At 38.9% G+C, this 22,567-nt stretch overlaps 1 protein-coding gene across 2 annotated transcripts in view; it reads left to right on the forward strand.

Moving 5' to 3' along the window:
- Positions 1-22,567, forward strand: part of PATJ (PATJ crumbs cell polarity complex component) — a 367,374-nt gene that overhangs the window by 120,869 nt on the left and 223,938 nt on the right. For both annotated transcript variants that reach the window (XM_044238351.1, XM_044238352.1), the window contains exons 23-24: positions 18,698-18,769; positions 20,433-20,610. In XM_044238351.1, coding sequence (XP_044094286.1) covers positions 18,698-18,769; positions 20,433-20,610 — 250 coding nt within the window. The remainder of the gene's footprint in view (positions 1-18,697; positions 18,770-20,432; positions 20,611-22,567) is intronic.

The raw sequence follows: 22,567 nt of genomic DNA on the forward strand, positions 1-22,567 counted from the left end.
TTTAGAGAGAGAAAGTGTGTGCTGGCAAGAAGGGGGCAGAGGGAGAGAAAGAGAAAATGTCCTCAAGCAGACTCCCTGATGAGTGCAGATCCCATTGTGGGGCTCCATCCCACAGCCCTGAGATCATGACCTAGGCTGAAATCAGGAGTCAGATGCTCTAACCAGCTGAGCCACCCGGGCACCCCTGTGGAGGAGAACATTTTAACAAAAGGTCATCATAGACCCTCATGATGTGCTTCAAAAAGATCCGAGTGGATAAAACAGAAATGTTTGCACGGGGTTTAGCCACATGGATACCCTTGGTAAGCACAGAACAGTTTTAGTGAAGTAGAGTTAGAGAATAGTGGGTTGAGAATTGAACAGATCTGAAGTTGGGCATGGTTAGTCCAGGAAGACTAGCATTTTCATTATCCTGGTCATGAAAAGAGACAGATACAATGCATGTTACTACATAGCTGTGTGTGTGTGTGTTTCTTTGTGTCTTTCTGGGAAAGATCCAGTGAAGGACTATGTCAGTGCTAGAAAGGGGGTGATTAAACATGGTCCCTGGTAAGGGTTAAGGGAGAGAAGGACATTGCACACCTAGAGAGATGGAGCTTTGGTGGTTTGATGGGAGGAAGTTTACCTCCTCCACAGAGACAGGTGCCAGGAATGAAAAGGAAAGTACAAATAGAAGTGCTATTTGTGTCCGTGGGCAGGAATCCCAAGAGATTTTTTATTTTATATTTTTTGTCATTTAGGTAAAGGTTATTTTAAAACAATGATGAGGTAGAAGTAATGTGGGATTAAAAGGAGGTATCAGGGGCACCTGGGTGGCTCAGTGGGGTAAGTTGCTGCCTTCGGCTCAGGTCATGATCTCGGGGTCCTGGGATCGAGTCCCGCATCGGGCTTTCTGCTCAGCAGGGAGCCTGTTTCCCTCTATCTCTCTCTCTGCCTGCCTCTCTGTCTACTTGTGATCTCTCTCTGTCAAATAAATAAATAAAATCTTTAAAAAAAAAAAAAAGGAGGAATTAGAGTAGGGATTCACTTTTGAAACAAGGGTAGGACGTAATGGCTTAGTGAAGGGAAGGAAGTTTAGAAAAATCTTGCCCCTCCCCACTTTTCCAACTACCCAGAGCAGGACAATGAGCATCACTCACTCACTTGAGCAGCATTTGTGGCAGAGAATCAAAAAACTGTAGAGAGAACAGAAGAGGTTGAGAGAACATTTGGTGAAGAGGTCAGGGTGTTGAGTTGTTTCTTGACCATTCAAGGAGATTCCATGGATTGTCATGGGTAGTTCGGCTGGAGGGTCTTGAGGGATGGGTCTGGCAATACAAGGAGAAACTAAAGCAGCAGGGAAGGAAGGAGTTGGAGACATTGTCTAAGCATAACAGGGATGAGATAGATTTATTGACTTCAGGTTTGTATTAAGATTTTAGTCCAAGAATGGTTTTATGTTGATATGTGAAGTGTCTTAGAATAACAGCATTTCTCGGTTCAGCAACTTCGTTACCTTTGCCTATAGTTGTAGACAGAAACTTTCTATCACAAAAAGTTGGTCTCTGGGTTTCAGCATAGCTCTTCTCTGAGTGGAAGGGAATGACTGAGATCAGCTCAACTACTTGGAGGAATCCAGTGTCTTTTTATTCAGCAGAACTGGACCAGTGTGTCCGGGGGAGGTGCTGACAAGTCCTATGTCCTGATGTAAGTGATGGCACCAGCTCCGGGGGACATGCATACCCTTAAACAGGCAGTGAGTTTGTTCTTTAGGAGAAATGCCTGGAGATGGCAGTACTGGAAGGCTTAGGAATATAATTTTATGACTTTTTAAAAATTAAAAAAGAAATTTTTAAGTAATCTCCACACCTGGTGTGGGTCTTGAACTCATAGTCCCCAAACCAAGAGTCATATGCTCCACCAACTGAGCCAGTCAGTTAGGTGCCCCTACTTTTATGACTTTTTATCCGGTCAAATTACTTTCCAAATGAAACATCTTTATTTTTTAAATTTCCCTTGGGCTTCGTGTTAATAATTGAATCTGGTCAAAGAATTCAGAAATGGGACTACTTCTTTAAATGTGTAGAACTGTGACTGCAGAATTGGAAAATATCTAAACAAATTTCTAAGACCACCCCTCCTTTCTTTCTTTCTTTTTTTTTTATTTTTAAAGATTTTATTCATTTTATTTGACAGAGATCACAAGTAGACAGAGAGGCAGGCAGAGAGAGAGTAGGAAGCAGGCTCCCCGCTGAGCAGAGAGCCCTATGCGGGGCTGGATCCCAGGACCCTGAGACCATGACCCCAGCCGAAGGCAGCGGCTTAACCCACTGAGCCACCCAGGCACCCCCCACCCCTCCTTTCTTATGCAGAAGACCAAATGGTGCATCCATTGTGTCTTACTCAATTCTTCCAGCTTCCGAGAGGGAAGAGGTACTTGACTCCTACCCTATTGAGTACTTTTTCTCTTAATGTAACTGTGGCAGGCTGATTTCTTTCTTTCTTTTTTTTTTTTTTTTAAAGATTTTATTTATTTATCAGAGAGAGAGAGAGGGGGAGAGAGCAAGCACAGGCAGACAGAATGGCAGGCAGAGGCAGAGGGAGAAGCAGGCTCCCCGCTGAGCAAGGAGCCGGATGTGGGACTCGATCCCAGGACGCTGGGATCATGACCTGAGCCGAAGGCAGCTGCTTAACCAACTGAGCCACCCTGGCGTCCCGTCAGGCTGATTTCTTATGCAGGCACAGGCATACAAGAGTTTTGACCTAACTTTTGAGAGGGATCAGTCTTGCAGTTGAATGTTGTTTTTTGGGCTTGTTGTCATAGATTCAGGGGATATTGAAATTTCAGCAGGTTCTAGAAGAGTTCCTGTGAGTCTTATTTCCCCTTTCCGTCTTTCAAGATGTGCCCCATGGAGTTAGGTTCATTGGAGAATATTTATTCTCTGGACTTTCCTGAGTAATGCAGAGATTATTTCAGAAGACAGTCTTTCAGATCAGGGTATCCTGAAGGGCCGAATGATATTTTAGACTTTCTGCTTTGCATTCATTTTTGTGTAGGTCCCAGCAAAGTTGTTTAATGCGCACCGTACTTCTGCATCACGCTAACACCAACTTCCCTGTACCTTTGGAGGCCCGTTTTTTGATTTGTTTTTAATATTCAGTTTAAAGGGACGATGCAGTGTATAATGTGTCTTACTGTGGATCAGAATATTTATTCCATTTATTAACTAAAAACAAAACAAAAACAGTTCACCTGTCTCTCTGCTTTGACCCCCTGCCTCTTGCAACCACCAGTGTTTTCTCCATATCATGAGCTTGGTTTTTTGGTTACTGTTTGTCTTAGATTCCACATGTAAGAGAGATCATGTGGTATTTGTCTTTCTCTGTCTGATTTTTTTCACATAGCATAATCCCTCAAGTTCTGTCCGTGTTGTCTCAAATGGCAAGATTTCATTCTTTTTATGGCTGTGCGTGATAATAATATCGTGTGTGTGTGTGTACACCATGATTTCTTTATTCATCTATCAGTGGATTATTTCAGTATCTTGACTGTCATATATAATGCTGCAGTGAACATGGGGGTGCAGATATCTTGTATATTAGTGTTTTCTTTTTTTTTTTTTTCAGATAAATACCCAGAAGTGATATTGCTGAAACATACAGTAATTGTATTTTAAAATTTTTGAAGAACCTCTATACTTTTTTTAGTTTTCCTTTCCATTAACAGTGTACAAGAATTCCCTTTTCTCCATATCTTTGCCAACCAATATTTGTTCTTTCTTGTTTTGTTTTGTTTTTGATAATAGCCATTGTAACAATGGAAAGCGTTACCTCATTATGATTTTGATTTGCTCTTCTGCACTTCTCTGCTGATCCATGATGTTAATAAGCATATTTTCATGTACCTGTTGGTCATCTATATGTCTTCTTTGAAAAAAATGTCTATTCAGACAAACCATGAGAGACTCTGGACTCTGGGAAATGAATTGAGGATTACAGAAGGGAGGGGCGTGGGGGGATGTGGTGACTGGGTGGTGGGTATGAAGGAGGGCACGTGATGTGATGAGCACTGGGTGTTACATGCAACTAATGAATCGTTGAACACTACATCAAAAACTACTGATGTACTGTATGTTGACTAACAGAACATAATAATAACTTAAAAAAAATGTTTACTCAGATCTTCTGCCTATTTTTTAATTGAATTGTCTGTTTTTTGGTATTGAGTTTTATGAATTCTTTGTATATTGTGGATTTTAGTCCCTTATCAGATAGATGATTTGCAGTTATTTTATCCTATTCAGTAGGTTGTCATTCCATTTTGTGTATGGTTTTCTTTACTGTGCAGAAGAAGCTGTTTAGTTTGGTGTAGTCCCATTTGTTGACTTTTGCTTTTGTGGTCTTTGTTTCTGGTGTCGGATTAAAAAAATAATTACTAAGACCTATGTCAAGGAGTTTACCACCTATGCTTTCTTCTAGGAATTTTAGGTTTTCAGGTTTTAGATTCAAGTCTTTCATCCATTTTGAATTAATTTTTGTGTCTGCTGTAAGATAGTGGTCCAGTTTCATTTTTTTGTATGTGGCTGTCCAGTTTTCCTTACACCGTTTATCACAGATACCATCCTTGCCCCACCTTTATGGTAAATTAATGAGTGATCTATGTTTGGGTTTATTTCTGGGTTCTCTATTCCATTGATCTGTGTGTCTCTTTTTTGCCAATGCCATACTGTCTTAATTACTATAGCTTTGTAATACAGTTTGAAATCTGGAAGTATGTTTCCTCCAGCTTTGTTCTTTCTCAAGATTGCTTTGGTTCTTCCGGATCTTTGTAGTTTCATACAAGTATTTGTTCTCTTTCTGTGAAAAATATCATTGGAATAGTTGCATGAATCTGTATATTACTTAGAATAATACAGATATTTTTATGGTAATAATTTTTCCAGTCCATGAACATGGAATAGCTTTCCATTTGTTTGTGTCGTCTTCATTTTCTTTCATTAATATCTTGTCGTTTTCAACATGCAAATCTTTCATCTTCGTGGTTATTTTTAGTTATCTTATTCTTTTTGAAGGAATTGTAAATGGGATTGTTTTTTCTTAATTTCTCTTTTTGATACAGTGTACCAGTATAAAGAAACACAACAGATTTTTGCATGTTGATTTTGTATACTACTTTGCTGAATTTGTTTATTCTAATAGTTTTTTCTATGTGTAATAAATATCATGTCTTCTATATGTAATAAATATCATATATCTAATAAATATCTGCAAATAGTGAGTTTTACTTTCTTTCCAATTTGGATGCCTTTAGTTTCTTTTTCTGGTTTAATTGTTCGGGCTAGGATTTCCAGTATTCTGTTGAATAAAAATATTAAGAGTGGACATCCTTGTCTTATTCTTGATCTTAAAGGGAAAGCGTTCATCTTTTCACTGTTGAGTCTGAGCTTAGCTATGGGCTTGTCATATATGGCATTTATTATGTTGAAGTACATTCCCTCTAGATCTGCTTTGTTTAGAGTTTTTATTATAAATATATGTTGAATTTTGTCAAATGCTTTTTTCCACATCTACTGAGATGATCTTATGACTTTTATCCTTCATTTTGTTAACATAGTATATCACATCGATTTGTGAAATGGTCAACCATACTTCTATCCCTGGAATCAGTCTCACTGGATCATGGAGTATGATCCTTTCAATGTATTATTGAATTTGGTTTGCTAATATTTTGTTGAGGGTTTTTGCATCTTTGTTCATTGGGGTCTTGGTCTATAATTTTCTTTTTTTGTGGTGTTTTCATCTGGTTTTGGTATCAAGGTGATGCTAGTCTCATAAAATATGTTTTGAAGAGTTTACCTCCTTCTATTTTTTGGATGATTTTGAGAAGAATTGGTATTAAATTGTCTTTGACTATTTGGTAGAATTCACCAGTAAAGCCATGTAGTTCTGGACTTTTATTTATTGGGAGGTTTTCAATTACTGATTCAGTCTCCTTGCTAGTAGTTGGTCTATTCAGATTTTCTATTTTACCCGATTCAGTCTTGAAAGATTATATGTTTCTAGTAATTTATCTGTTTCTTCTAAGCTGTCCAATTTGTTGGCATATAATTCTTCATAGTTGTCTTTTACAATTCTTTATATTTCTGTGGAATCATTTGTAACATCTCTTTCATTTCTGATTTTATTTTGAGTCCTCTCTTTTTCTCGCCAAGTCTAGCTAAAGGTTTGCCAATATCGTTTATTTTTCAGAGAATCAGCTTATGCTTTCATTGATCTTTTCTACTGTCATCTTATTATGTCATGTTATGTTATGTTACATTATGTTACGTTACATTAGGTTAGGTTAAGTTAGGTTACATTACATTATGTTATGTTGTTTTCCAAAGTGAGAGAGCGCACAAGCAGGAGGAGCAGTAGGCAGATGCAGAAAAAGAGGGAAAAGCATGTTCCTCTCTGAGCAGAGGGTTTAATGTGGGGCTCGATCTCAGACCCATGACCTGAGCTGAAGAGGCTTAACCAGCTGAGCCGCCCAGGCACCTCTCTACTGTCATGTTAGTCTCTATTTCATTTATTTCTTCTATACTCTCTGTTATTTTCTTCCTTCTACAAGCTTTGGGCTTTATTGGTTTTTCTAGTTCCTTGCTGTGTAAAGTTGAGTTGTTTGAGACTTGTTTCTTAAGATAGGCATTTATTGCCATGAGCTTTCCTCTTAAAATTGCTTTTCCTGCATCATATAAAGTTTGGTATATTTTATTTACATTTTTACTTATCTCAAGATTTTTTAAAATTTCTATTTGCATTTCTTCTTTGACCCATTGGTTTTTCAGTAGCATTTTGTTTAAATGCCACATATTTGTGAACTTTTTAGTGTTTTTCTTGTGATTATTTTCTTGTTTTATACCATTGCAGCTAGAAGAGATGCTTTGTTTAATTTCAGTCATCTTAAATTGATTAAGACTTATTTTGTGGCCTAATATATGATCTGTCTTAGAAAATATTCCATGTGCACCTGAAGAATGGGTATTCTCTTGCTTTTGGATGGCGTAGTCTGTGTATGTCTGTTAAATCCATCTGGTCTAACATGTCATTTAAGGCTGATGTTTCCTTACTGATTTTCTGTCTAGGTAATCTATCCATTGATATAAGTGGAGAATTAAAGTACCCTACTATTATTGTATTGTACTATTTCTCCCTTTAGATCTGTTAATATTTCCTTATTAATATTTAAGTATTCTTATGGACTGATCCCTTTATCATGATATAACACCCTTATTTGTCTGTTATTTTTTGTTCTAAAGTTTATGTTGTCTGATATAAGTATGGCTGCTCCAGCTTTCTTTTGGTTTCCATTTGCATGGAATATCTTTTCCCATCCTTTCACTTTCAGTCTATGTGTGCCCTTTTATCTGAAGTGAGTCTCTTGTAGGCAGCATGTAGATGGATCTTGTTTTTTAATACATTTAGCCGCTCTGTGTCTTTGGTTATAGATTTTAGTCCATTTATATTTAAAGTAATTATTGACATGTGTTTTTATCGCCATTTTGCTAATTGTTCTCTGTTTTTGTAGTTGAGCTTTTCTCTGTTCCTTTCTTCTCTGACTTTCTTCCTTTGTGGTTTGACGACTTTCTTCAGTGGTGTGCTTATGTTCTTTTATCTTTTGTGTATTTGCTATTGGTTTTGGTTTGTGGTTACCATGAGACTTATGTATAACAACTTAAATCTATAATAGTCTACTTTAAGTTGATGATACCTTACATTTGATCCCATTCTAAAGCTCAACATTTTTACTCACCACCCCACACCATGTTTTGGTTTTGATGTCATATTTCACATCTTTTTATCTTGTGTATCCCTTAACTCATTATTGTAATCATAGTTATTCTCACTGTTTTTATTTTGGAACCCTTACACTTGCTTTTTAAATAATCCACCACCTTTATTATATATTTACTTTTCCAGTGACATTTCTTCTCTCACATGTGTTCTCTTTACTAATTAGCATCTTTCTTTTCAGCTTAAAGAAACTTTCTTGTAAGGCCATTTTAGTGGTGATGCACAAATTTAACTTTTGTTTGTCTGAAAAATTCTTTATCTCTCCTTCAATTCTGAATCATAATTTTGCCACTTAGCGTATTTTTGGTTTGACATTTTTTTCTTTTAGCACTTTGAATATATCATGCCATTCCCTCATGACCTGTAATGTTTGTGCTCAGATATCTGCTGGTATTTTTTTTTTTTAAGATTTCTTTTAAGGTTTATTTATTTATTCATTCATTCATCTTTCGTGTCTTTGACATTTGGCTTTTTTTTTTTTTTTAAGATTTTATTTATTTATTTATTTGACACAGAGAAAGAACACAAGTAGGCAGAGAGGCAGGCAGAGAGAGAGGTGAAGCAGGCTCCCTGCCAAGCAGAGATCCCGATGCAGGGCTTGATCCCAGGACCCTGAGATCATGACCTGAGCCAAAGGCAGAGGCTTAACCGACTGAGCCAACCAGATGCCCCTAACTTTGGCATTTTAATTCTAAAGTGTCTTGGTATGAATCTCTTTGGCTTCATCTTGTTTGGAACGCTGGGTTTACTGGAGCAGAATGAATGCTTCATTTCCCAAGTTAGGGAAGTTTTAGCCATTATTTCCTAATAAGATTTCTGCCTTTTCTGTCTCTCTTCTTCTGGGAGCCCTATAAAAAGTCAATGTTAATTTGTTTGATGTCTTATAAGTCCCGTAAGCTATTTTCACTTTTTTTTATTCGGTTTTCCTTTTGCTTCTTTGATTGGTTGAGATCTTTGTCTTTGAGTTGCCTGATCTGATTCATCTAGTCATCTGTTGAACACCTCTAGTGTATTTTTCAGTTCAGTTATTGCATTTGTCAGCTCTGTGACTTCTGTTTGGTACTTTCTCGTATTTTCCATGTCTTTGTTGAAGTTTTAACTGTTTTCATCCATTCTTTTTTTTTCAAATTCAGTGATCATCTTTATATCCATAACTTTGGACTCTTTATCAGATAAATTGCTTATCTCCATTTCATTAAGGTATTCTTCTGAGGTTATTTCTTGTTCTTTCATTTGGAACATTCCTCTCTTTCTTCATGTTGCTTGACTTTCTGTGCTGGTTGTTACACAGTTGATGAAACCGCCACCTCTCCCATTCTCAAAGAATGTCCTCGTGTAGATGAAAATTTTCATTCAGCCCTTGCCATAGCTCTTGTGTCCCAAATCTCTGTGCTTGTCTGAGCAGCCTATTGTATTTTTCCTTTCTTTTTTTCTTTTTTTCAAAAGATTTCATTTATTGATTGACAGAGAAAGAGAGAGAGACAGTGAGAGAGGGAACACAAGCAGGGGGAGTGAGAGAGGCAAAAGCAGGCTTCCTGCTGAGGAGGGAGCCCATGTGATACAGGGCTCAATCCCCCTCGATCCCAGCACCCTGGGGTAATGACCTGAGCTGAAGGCAGATGCTTATTAAGCCAACCAGGCACTCCAGCGTATTGTATTTTTAATGGCTCCTGGTATTTGAGGAAGTGCCAATACCTGTCAGTGTCCAGAAAGGGGAGATTCAGGTTGACTGAAAGCCAGACCCTCAGGCAGTAGCTTTAGAAGCATGCAAAGATGTGTAAGCCCCACTGGCCACCAGACAAGAAATCTAGAGGTGTGCATTGGGTGGCAATCACAAAACTTGGGACTCCGGAGGAGGGTAATAAGTTCCTTGTGAGGAGATAGCAGTGAGCTAGAGCAAAGCAGAAGAATGCCAGGTTGTGTTCACAGCCCACGCTCCTTCAGAGCAGCACCATATGTCACCGAATGTGTGCCACACCTAAAATCTTCCCCTGGGTCTGAAGGTCCAGAATAAGCAAAGTGACCTTTTTCATAGGAAGGCAGGGGCACGTGCCACAGTCTGCTGTCTTTGAATTGTTCTGGTGGTTGTAGCCTGCCAAAAATCATCTTCTGATTGCCATAGTCCTGTGGGATCCAGGAATGCAAGACCCTTCATCCACCAGAGCCAGGCAGTCATGGGCTGTCCCCTGGGTGTCAGCTGCAAAAACTGGGTACCAGACTCGTGGAAAGCTCTCCTCCAGGAGCCAGTGGCACTCCTGGAGTGTGGCAGAGGGTGAGCCCAATGAGAGCACTTGCCCTTCCGAGGTCTCTGGAAAGGATCAGTGAGCCTCAAGATGCATGCTTATTTAGAGCCCTACCTCTCAGGCCACAGCCCTAGTGATTAACAGGCTCATTCATGAAAAGACCAAGCTCCTGGGTCTCTTGTCTCTTGCTCTGCTCCAGGGGTGGTAGCTGTTTGAAGAATTCTTTGTCCATTGGTTACAATTTAGTGGGACTCATGAGTGTAAGACTAATTGGCCCCACGAATCAGGCAGTGGAGAGGTGTCCCCTCTACAGCAGTCACAAATATTGGGGCACCAGATTAGGGGTGTGAGCTCCTTTTGGGTGACACTGATTATTACAATCCTTTGTGACCAGGAACATGAGCTCCTCTGGCTTCTAGAGTCAGGTGATCGAGAGGACTGGTAGTAAAAGGTCAGCTGCTCCTTGGAAGTGGAGATCTCTGGGAAGGGGCCTCTGGGCAAGCGGGGTGTGGTAACTCTAGAGGAAATCCAAGTGATTTTGTTCCAGGTATCCTTCTTTCCTTTTTTTTTTTGTTAAGATTTTTATTTATTTATTTGTCAGAGAGAGAGCGTACGCAAGCAGAGGGAGAAGCAGACTCCCCACTGAGTAGGGAGCCTGATGCAGGACTAGATCCCAGGACCCTGGGGTCATGACCTGAGCTAAAGGTAGCCACTTAACTGACTGAGTCACTCAGGTGTCTCTCCTTCTTCCTTATAAGTCAGCATGAGGTTCTGTCTCCAGAATCTACCTCTCTTCAGTCTTTTTTCTAACTTATCTCCATCATCAGCTTCTGCCAAAAGACATAAATGGGTGCCCATAATGGGGAACATGCACATTTCTCAGGGTAATAGCAGATCTGTAGTATAGATATATGATAGGTACTGTTCAAACATTTCATGTTATCTGTAGCTCCATGACCCTGAGAAGGTTTCCCTGGTGTCTGTATTTCCTCACTTACAAAGTGGGTGTTATTTGAGTTAAGGAAGTGTGCATGTCGAGAACTTCATATAATGTCTTGAGCAGTGCTTAATGAAAGGTTGGCAATGATACTAGATGACAGGGATAGACTTATGGGCTCAGAGGTTTCTAGGACCGTGTTCTTTGTTGCTGAGTTTATTAAAACATGGAAGGAGGTTGTAGTTCGTGTGTGTGTGTGTGTGTTGTATGTGTGTGTGTGTAATGAATAGGATCAACTCATAGTAAAGAAAACAAGGTGCCAGAGTGTAAAGCCTGGGAGGATGAACTTGAGATGAAAGACTTGTATTTAAAATTGAAAAAAATCATGATATAGGCATAGTAGTATGCAAATGAAAATAAATATATAGGTATACTAGTATGCAAATGAAAATAAACATTTTGTTATGAATAAGACAGGTGAAATAGGAGCTAGAGTGTCATAGTTGGGGAAAGGATTAAGTGAGTTAATGTTAAATTTTGAGCCCGAATATAGTGCCTGACATTTAATGCCTTTGAAGGCAGTGGTGGGTATTTAATAGATGCACCTTTGAGGTAAACTGCCAAATATTATGTGTAGATTCAGAATGTTAGTAGGAGGCTGAGGATTAGGGGAGAATAACTATGTACATTTGAGCAAAGATTACCCTGGAATGTTTGAGTTGATTTCTAGTATAATGCTGTTGGAGCTGTTGCCTACTCTGCAGGCAAGACAAATGTGAAAAATTAGGACAAGAGATACATAGAGCATTACACTAATGTGTTTGAAAATATAAGTAGGTCTTTATTTACTAATTCAGGCTCTACAGAAGGCAAAATGAGAAGTAAATTTGATGTAAGAAAGCAACTTACCCATTATGGCTTGAATTTTTTTTTTCCTTTCCTTTTTCTTTAAAGATTTTATTTATTAATTTGACAGAGAGAGACATCAAGAGAGGGAATACAAGCAGGGGGAGTGGGAGAGGGAGAAGCAGGCTTCCCGCTGAGCTGGGAGCCTGGCACTGGGCTGGATCCCAGAACCTTGGGATCATGACCTGAGCTGAAGACAGACGCTAACAACTGAGCCACCCAGGTGCCCCTTGAGTTTTTGTTTCTTAACAAAACTCTTAAACACAATTTTACATATTTATATAAAATGCACACATTTTAAGGAACAGTGTGTTTAATTTTTATAAACTCTTGTTATCTACAGCCTGATTAAGATATTATGTTCATCATTCCTTTGGTAGTATCCTGCCCTGGGCGTTTACTAATATGACTTCTAACACCATAAAGTATTTCTCTTGTTCTAGAACTCATGCAAATGTTACCATATAGTAGGTACTTTTCTGTGTCTGGCTTATTTCCTTCAGCACAGTCTGTGTCCTTCTAAACTTTAATGTAAGGGAATGCCTAATTATGTATACTGGTGTTGGACAACACTAGTGCCTGTTGTCCCTATTCCCTGTGGTGTGTCCTGCAAAATTACTGTATAGGATCTGTATTTAAAGAGAAAAAAGATGGGGCACCTGGGTGGCTCAGTCATTAAGCGTCTACCTTCAGCTCAGGTCATGATATTGGTGCAGGGATAGAGCCCTGCATCGGGCTCCCCTGCTCAGTGGGAAGCCTGCCTTCCCTTCTCCCAATCCCCCTGCTCATGTTACCTCTAGCTGTTTCTCTCTCTGTCAAATAAATAAATAAAATCTTTTTTAAAAATTAAAAAAAAATTTTTTAAAACAAGGAAAAAGAAATCTAAAGATAGTTTAGTCACAACCAAAACTCATACTGCTTGCATCATTTAGAAAAGTGCTGAGTTTACTTGAGTCTCATTTTGGCTCAGTACTTAGTATTTAGAAATTTTATATGAAAAAAGGTATATTGGAAAGAAGAGGTCTGATTCATCTCATTTTTTTTATGATGCTGAAAATTTGATTTGCAAAGATACTATGTATCATGATCAAATCTTACATTAATACCCATTTGTTCATTAATGGGCATTTCCTCCCAGTAATGTAAAAAATGGTAACTTCGGGGGCGCCTGGGTGGCTTAGTGGGTTTGAGCCTCTGCCTTCTGCTCGGGTCATGATCTCAGAGTCCTGGGATTGAGCCCCACGTCCAGCTCTCTGCTTAGTGGGGAGCTTGCTTCCCTGCCGCTCCCCACCCCCACCTGCCTCTCTGCCTACTTGTGATTTCTGTCTGTCAAATAAATAAATAAAATCTTTTTTAAAAAATGGTAACTTTGGCACTGTTTCTATTGGGTGGTTCATTCTCTGGGGGAAAATTGGTTATAAAACTCTGGATAACAGGGGCGCCTGGGTGGCTCAGTGGGTTTAAGCCTCTGCCTTCTGCTCAGGTCGTGTGATATCAGGGTCCTGGGATCCAACCCTGCGTTGGGCTTGCTGCTCAGTGGGGAGCCTGCTTCCCCCTCTCTCTCTGCCTGCCTCTCTGCCTACTTGTGATCTCTCTCACTCTGTAAAATAAATAAATAAAATCTTAAAAAAATATATGTATATCCAGCATTCATCGAGGCATTTATTACGTTCTAGGAATTAAAAAAAAAAACCACAAAACCCTCTGGATAACAGTGTGAGAAGTAAATTTCCTTTATTTTAACATGAGATTCTTAACTGATTGAGCTATCGACCATATTTAATCAGTGTAAATTATAAAATTTAGGTCTGAAATCCTTTGCTAAAGTTTTAAGTGTGTTTGTGTAAATTTAGATCTTACTGTGTGCAGTAAAAATACTTTACTTTCTCAGTTAAATTTTGAGTTAAAATGTTGCATTCATACCCAACTTTTCTATCAACATGGACTGAACTGGAGGAAATTATGCTGAATGAAGTGAGTCAAGCAGAGAGAGTCGATTATCATATGGTTTCACTTACTTGTGGAGCATAAGGAATAACATGGAGGACATTAGGAGAAGGAAAGGAAAAGTGAATTGGGGGAAATTGGAGGGGGAGACAAATCACGAGAGACTGTGGACTCAGAGACAAACTGAGGGTTTTGGAGAAGAGGGTGTGGGGGGTTGGGTGAGCCTTGTGGTGGGTATTAAGGAGGACACATGTTACATGGAGCACTGGGTATGGTACATAAACAATTAATGTCGAACACTGAAAAAATAAAGTAAAATGTAAAAAAAAAGTAATTTCAAAAAATCAAAAATAAGTAAATAAATAAATGCATGTAAGGTGACCACATTAGTTGTATAGTTGCTCATCTCCTGGGATGGTATTTCCCAAACAAATCACACTATCTGGATAAGCTTTTGAAAGATGTTTTTGTTTGTTTGTTTTTTATTTTTATTTTTATTATTTTTTTGTTTTGTTTTATTGTTGTTGTTTAAAGATTCTGTTTTTAAGTAATCTCCACAACCAACATGGGGCTTGAACTCGCAGCCCTGAGATCAAAATTCTCTTGCTACCCTGTCTAAGCCAGCCAGGTACCCCTAAGCTTTTGCAAGTTTTCTCTCTCTAGGTATGAAATAATCTGAATAAAATACGGGTAAACTTCCTTAAGAAATATAGTATGCTTTGAAAAACTTAGGGAGTTTCTTCCAACAGAATAATCCTTTTGTTACAATATCAAAACTAAAATTTTGCATCTTCTAGACAGTATTTTCTTTCTCCCTTTAGTTGTATGTGAAAGCCAGCTGTTCTGAAAATTTTTGATTTTCCTTTTTTTAAAAAAAAGATTTTATTTAATTTATTTGACAGATAGAAATCACAGATAGACAGAGAGGCAGGTGGGAGTGGGGAGGCCAGGCTCCCTGTTGAGCAGAGCACCTGATATGTGGCTCCATCCCAGGACCCGGAGATCATGACCTGATCCGGAGGCAGAGGCTTAACCCACTGAGCCACCCAGGCGCCCTGGTTTTCCTTTTTTTAAATGGAGAAACTAACAGTCCATACTAATGTTAAAACATGGTTTCCATTTTATTTTAGGTTTCTAAAAATTGAATAATAGTAGCATACATGTTCAGTAGTAAAAATACCTATGTGGGTTTTTTTTTTATTTTTTTCTTAATGCCTCTTCTGAACTATTTTACTCACACTTTTGATGCCAAATGTGTGAGTTTTCCCCTCTGCCCAACTACTGATTCTCTGGACAGTAACTAGTATCTTAAAATTCGATTCCATTCTGACACTAGCTACTCAAGAGTTAGCGCTGATCACACAGGCTAAGGGCTTAGTGCCACAAGACTGTCCTGACTTCAGATGCCCATCATAAATCCCATGTTGCCAGCAGTACTTCTGACCAATCAGCTATGAATTGGGAGTTCCCATGATCCCTTTCTCAGGTTTGATGATTTGCTAGATGGCTCACAGAACTTAGGAAAGTGCTTTACTTCCTCATACTGGTTTATTACGAAAGATACAACTGAGAAATAGCCAAATGGAGGAGATGCATAGGGCAAAGTATGGAGGGGAGGGGGCTGTGGAGGAGGCACAGAGCTTCCATGCCTTTCCTGAGTGCAGCCCCCTCCCAGCCAGTACATCAACACCTTGATGTATATGACAACCTGAAAGTTTTCTGAGCCCTGTGATAGGGGTTTTTATGGAAGTTCCATTACACGAGCATGATTGATTTCGTCATTGGCCATTGGTGATCGAACTCCATCTCTAGCTCCTCTCCTCTTCTCAGGGGAGGGTGGGACTAACGGTGCTACCTAATCATACAATTGTTTTTCTGGCCACCCGACCCCATCCTGAGGCTAAGTAGGTTCTCACCAAATGTTACCTTATTAGCATAATAAACTCAAGTATGGTTGTAAAGGGTTTGTTAAAAATAACAAAAGATGATCCTGTCACCTCTGTCACTTAAGAAATTTAAGGGTTTTAGAAGCTCAGTATCTGGAACCAGGGACAGAAACCCAGTGTTTACTTCTTATTGTCACACCTACTATGATTTGAGATATAGGACAGTAGAAAATGGAAAGGAGGAGGGTTTCAGTGTTGGTTTGATTTTCAGGTTTTTAATCATAGACTTCAGTTAATATTTATCTAATGGGGAATTCTAAAATATAGCAGGGTGGGCTGCCTGGGTGGTTCAGTAGATTAAGCAGCTGCTTCTTGGTTTTGTGGGATTGAGCCCCGCACGCTCAGTGTGGAGTCTACTTGAGGGTTCTCTCCCCCTCTCCTTCTACCCCACCTTGGACTCGCGTGTGCTCTCTTTCTCTTCAAAATTAAAAAAAAAAAAATCTAAAAATAAAAATAAAAAAATATAACAGAGTATGAAGATATTCCCTGCAGTAATGTCCATATTCCAAAAAACAGGACATAATGTCAGTGTATCATATTCGAGACAGCAGATAAATTACGTCAATAGCATGGGCTATTAAGATGCTCTTAATTAAAAAATGATTATAATACTTGGGGAATATTTTGATACACATTCAAATAAAATTATAAAGAAAATGAACATTAAGCCTCAGTTAAATGCCAGTCATATTCATTTAATCCTTACTATTACATAGGGTAATCAAATACGAAAATTTCTGCTATTAACAACCATCCGAGAAACATATATGCACATGTGCAAAGAATAACGTAATGTGATGAAATGAAAACTTTGCTTAAGTTGGTAGAACCATGGGTATCATTTAGGGATTGCATTCCGCTACAAACACCCACTTAATGTCACTTAACCAAACAGGGCCTTAATTTTTTTCCTGTAAAAACCCCTGAAGAAGGTGATCTGTCAGGGTCTTAAACACCTTCTTCCTTTCTGCTCTGCTGCTCTTAATGTATTGCTTTAGCCATTGTGTCTTCATGATTTTAAAATGGATCCTTCACCACCAGTGGCCTCTCTGCCTTCTTGGCAAGAAGAAAGGGAAGGTCCTACGAAAGGCTCCTCTCCATTTAATGAGTTTTTCTGGAAATCTCTAGGGACTTTTACTTTGATTTCAGAGCAGTAGCACCCAGTTACCATTAGCTGACAGGAAGTTCAGAAAATGTATTTCTTTAAAGCTGGGCATAGTGCCACCTGCAATAAAAGAGAGATTATGTTGGTGAGGAGGGAAGGAAAGGACATCAGATAAGTAATTGACAAGTATCAGCCAAGCTCTTTTTCCTTGAATATTGTGATGTTCTTAATTATAAAAAATACCCTGGCTGAGGCAAGAAAACCATCTGGTAGTGGGTGAGATGTTAATGACCCTAATGATCCCAACTCCTTTTTTTTCTTTTTTTTTTTAAGATTTTATTTATTTATTTGAGAGAGAAAAAGAGAGCAAGCAAGAGGGGCAGAGGGAGAGAGGGAGAAACAGACTCTCTACACGGGTCTTGTCCAACACAGGGCTTGATCCTAGGACCCGGACTAAGATCATAACCTGAGCTGAAGGCAGATGCTTAACTGACTGAGCCACCCAGGAGCCCCATGATCCCAATTTCTTAACTGATTTTTAGATTGTCTAGATCCATTCAGTTTTCTCTTCCTCACTCAGCCATAAACCATTGTATCCTAGAAAGTCTGTATGTGGAAGCAAGTAGGTGGAGTTTTGTTACTTTTTATGGAACTTATTTGAGAGTTCAGAGAAAAATGCAGCATAAAAACTGAGTGTTGCAACAAAGATTCGGATACTGTGAAGAGGTTGTATAGGAGCCTTCCGTGAGCCTCAGTTCCTCATGTGAAAAGTATAGTAGTATGACCTGCAGTACTTCTAGGTCATGAAGTTTATTTAAGCATAAAACACATTAAAAGTTATTTGGTTGGTTTGTCAGAGAGAAGGGTCTGGGTCTGGGTCTGGGATGGGAGGTGGTGTTCCCCCAGTCTGCAAACAGTATCCCGAGTGGCCAAGCTGCCGTGGCAAGGTGGAGGGTGTTTGTGAAGTGAAATGGAATAGGTATTGCCTGCATTTTTGTGTGGAGTAATACAGTTTGCACTCTCAGACCTATCATGTCATGTGGTGGTACAGAGTCACACACCCATTTCATGGTACAGGTTAGACTGGCGCTTAGGACTTCAGACTCCTCCTCCAGATAAAGTATGATAATGTATTTATGCTATGTGATAGCATTACCATTGTAGCTTTTCTGTAATTCAACATTTTATGTTGTGATTTCCACACTAACGTAACTTGCTGGGTGAAAGTGTGGTGGTAGCTGGGAGGATCAAATGAGATCTAACGTACGTCAGTCTGTCTGCAAACTGTGGAGTGATGGATAATGACACAAAGCATTCATGATACAAAGGACAAGGGAATTATTTAGGGCCAAGGTGACCTCTAGAAAGAGGGATTGTGCTTACCAGCTGTTGAGCCATTTCAGCTACTGATGTTGGTTTATGCTGGAGTGTTCTCTTTGCTCAACCAGTACCAAGTTTTAAGGAATATGTTTCCTAATATTTATATGTTGATAGAGAAATAAATGTGAAATTGTACAAAGCAAACACAGATTTTTAGAAAAGAGCATCTGGAGTATCACCAATAAAAGTGTTGATAATAGCTATGATTTTCTGGTGGTAGGGGATATTTATTGAGTTGAACATTAAAGCAATGTTCCAGTTTGATGTATGTATTTTATTGATGTAAATATTTTAAAAGCTTAAAAATCGAGACCTATTTAACTACATATAGATTGTTTAATTTCAAAACTTTGTAGAAACCTTTAATACAGCACCGTGTTTTACAAGTTCTGTGTGTGTTTTTTCCTTTCTCTCCCCTCAGTGAGTTACCTGAGAGAGAAGAAGGTGAAGGAGAAGAAACGCCAAACTTCAGCCATTGGGGTCCACCAAGAATGTATGTTGATGACGATACTGGTTTTCTCAGTAGGAGAACACAATTAAGTTGTTGCTCTGTAATTTTATAGTGTCATTGGACATGCACTGATGGAGAAATTGCCATCATTCACATGGAGGCTGGCCTGAATTTTAGTTTCATTTTGTCTCATGTAGAGATTTTCAGCGGAGCAAAATGACTATAATCAACATTACATAGAAAGTTTTTTTTTGTTGTTGTTGTTTTTTTAAGATTTTATTTACATATTTGACAGAGAGCCTCTGATCACAAGTAGGCAGAGAGGCAGGCAGAGAGAGAGAGGAGGAAGCAGCTGAGCAGAGAGCCCGTTACAGAACTCGATCCCGTGAACCTGAGATCATGACCTGAGCCGAAGGCAGAGGCTTAAACCACTGAGCCACCCAGGCGCCCCTACATGGAGAGTTTTTATCATACTTTTTCAGAAAAAGTAATTGACAAATGTCCATGTATGATAGTAACCATCACTATTTCATCACTGCCTTAAAATGCAGTGAAACGTCTTCTTCTTCTTCTTTTTTTTTTTAAATACACAGCAACCATAGTTGAGGCTTCTGGTGTGTACTCATTTATCTCTAGCCTCCTCCTTTTGTGTTTGTGCAAGTCTGTGCCTTGCTTGAGCTAACAGAATAGGAAAGTCTTCGTCTAAGCTGTTCTTCCTATTCTTCATGTGTTATTAATCCCACAGGACCCACATGATCTTTTCTCTTCTTGCATTTTCAAGTTTTGTCTTAAAGACTCGTAGGAGCTGTTTTCTGAACTACTTTTTTTAATTTCAGTTAATCATTGGCCACATCTGTGCCATTTGAGCAAAATTCATAACCATTTGAAGGGCATGTTTTATTCCATACTTTTTTTTTAAAAGTGATGTGGAGATAGGAGGAAAAAGAGAATCTGCCATCTTTCAGAGCAAAATCTGTCCCCAGCTTCAAGAACCACAGGTGAAACCTGCTGACTGGAAAAAGCCACTTGGGCAGCAAGACTTTTGGTGACAAATTTATTTTATTGCGAAAGTTTGTGCTTTTTGCCAAAATGATACATGCGACTTTCTTTTTTTTTTTTTTTTTCCTCCCCATCCATTTGTTATTTCCTTCATCCGTTCTTTGCTGATGTTATGGATGTGGATTAAAAGAACTAATTATAGAAAATAGATAGATAGATAGATGGGAACATTAAGGCCTAGCCAAATCTCTGAATATTAAGAGGTGTATTTATTGTTTTAGAAATCTTTTTCCAGGGGCGCCTGGGTGGCTCAGTGGGTTAAAGCCTCTGCCTTCGGCTCAGGTCATGATCCCAGAGTCCTGGGATGGAGCCCCGCATAGGGTTCTCTGCTCAGCGGGGAGCCTGCTTCCTCCTCTCTCTCTGCCTGCCTCTGCCTACTTGTAATCTCTGCCTGTCAAATAAATAAATAAAATCTTTAAAAAAAGAAAAGAAAAGAAATCTTTTTCCAAATTCAAGCTTTCATATGTGCCATGAATTATTGATAATGTCCTATAATTTTGGAACTGGCTACAGTTTTGATAACATTTGTAAAAATATATTCATAGAAAATATGAGTCACAGGATATGGTCCAAATTGAACACTTACAGTGATAGTCCAGCAAATTATATTAGCTTACTCATAAGTGAATTTATTTTCTTTTTACAGTGTTGAGATATTTAGAGAACCCAATGTGTCTCTTGGTATTAGTATTGTTGGTGGACAAACTGTTATAAAACGCCTGAAGAATGGAGAGGAACTGAAAGGTATATTTATCAAACAAGTTTTAGAAGACAGTCCAGCGGGAAAAACAAATGCTCTTAAAACAGGAGATAAAATACTCGAGGTAAGTGCTGTTAAAAATCCATTTGTGTTTGAAACCTACTCTAAGACAGTGATCATTTAACTGGAAGTCCTTCCTTCATTTGTCGGGGTCTGTGTGGATACAATTGGTGTATTTGCTTCTGGTGCCCTAGTTTGTATGCTGTTTGTATAACTTTATGAGATTGTAAAGTTGGGGTGGCAGCATACAGCATATACAAAGGATCAGCTGACCAAAAATACAGTTTTACAGTTTAATAGAATGAGGCCACCTGTGAGCCTTGTGCTTCTCCCACAGCATTTAAGAAATGCTAATTTTTTTCCATCATTTAAAAAATATCTCATATTCTTCTTTTAAACTGAGGTATAGTTGACACGCAATGTTACATTAACTTGCAGTCATACTAGGTATACAACATAGTGATTCGACAATTCCGTATGTTACCCAGTGCCCCAGGGCTCCCAGTGCTTGCTGCAAGTGGTTAGCGTCTGTTATCATCAACATTGTTACAGTATTACTGACTATATTCTCTATAACAAGCTCTACATTTTATAACGATGTGTCAGTAGGATAGCCATGCTCATCCTCCCAGACTCCATTGGAGGAAGGGGTGAATCCATTGTTCACGTGTGGGAGGCCTTGCAGAACAGAGTTTAGGGCACATCAAGGCACTGACAATGTCCTGAAGTCTGAGTCTCCTGCATTTCTTGGCACTGGCTTTATTGGATGACATCGTATTAAATATCTTCAGTCCCAGAATCTGTGGGTTCTTGATACATGCTTTATGACGCTAAGCTTCAGCTGTCGTGTTTTAGTTCTGGTAGAATGAAAAGAGCTCTGGAGGTCACAGGTTGAAGTCTTGATTGTCCTGTTTATTTTGTGTCGTTCTTGGACATATTATTAGACCCACATTATTCTCAGTTTCGAAATAGAATGGAAATGAGAATTTAAAAATTCAGAGCATCACTCTGAGGATTAAAGCAAAGAACTGTGTAAAAGTGCTCTGTATATACAGATACTAGGTTATATTTGTGTTTTTGAAATAAAAAAGATTTCAGACACACGGGGATATGGCAATGAAGAAAATGAACAAAATTCCTACTCTTAGGGGATTTCCGTGGTAGTGGGGGAAGATAGATAATACGTAAGTAGTATGTGGAGTGCTGGATTATAGCAGATAGCAGAAAGATGAGGAGGAAGGGCAGTGGAGGTAGTGATGACAACTGATAGATTGGTTATGGAAGGGAGAGTGAGCAAGAGAGTGGGGAGAGAAAGTCTCCTCTCAGAAGCCACCTCTCAGAGGGCTTGGAAGGTTGCCTTCTCTGAACACAGTGAGAGTCCATTAGAGAATTACATACATATTTTAAAAGGATTACTCTGGCTTCTGGGGCAGGTGCGGTTTCCTTTATTTAGAATTTGCATGGCACATTGTTTTTTTCATCCCTTCACTTTCACCCTTACGATTTTGTTTTAGGTGTTATGTTTTGTAAGCAGCCTGTAACTGAATTTTGCTCTATTTAAATCTACCTTGATAATCTTCATCTAATAAATAAGTGAAACTGATTCTTTTTTTATTACTGATATTTTTGAACTTAATTTTAAATATACATTTTGTGTTTTGTTTGGTCTTTTTCTTCCCCTTAACTTTCTGTTGTGAAACAGAATCACAGGAAATTGTAAAGAAATGCGTAAGGAAGTCCCAGTTACACCTACCTCCCTCAGCCTCCACCAGCGTTAATGTGTGACACAGCTGTAGTACAATAACAAAACTGAAATACTGATATTGACACAATTCATAGACCTTATTTCGATTTCACCAGTAATACATGAGCTCATGTATAACTGTGTGTGTTTTTGTAGCTCTCCACCATTTCATCCCCTGTGTAGCCTTGCATAACCACCCCACAGTCAAAGAAACTCCACTAGATCACCACAAGATTCCCCTGTGTCCTCCCCTGCAGCCTCTTCCCCTGACATATCC

Source organism: Neovison vison, chromosome 2 (assembly GCF_020171115.1).
Source record: "Neovison vison isolate M4711 chromosome 2, ASM_NN_V1, whole genome shotgun sequence".
NCBI lineage: Eukaryota > Metazoa > Chordata > Mammalia > Carnivora > Mustelidae > Neogale > Neogale vison.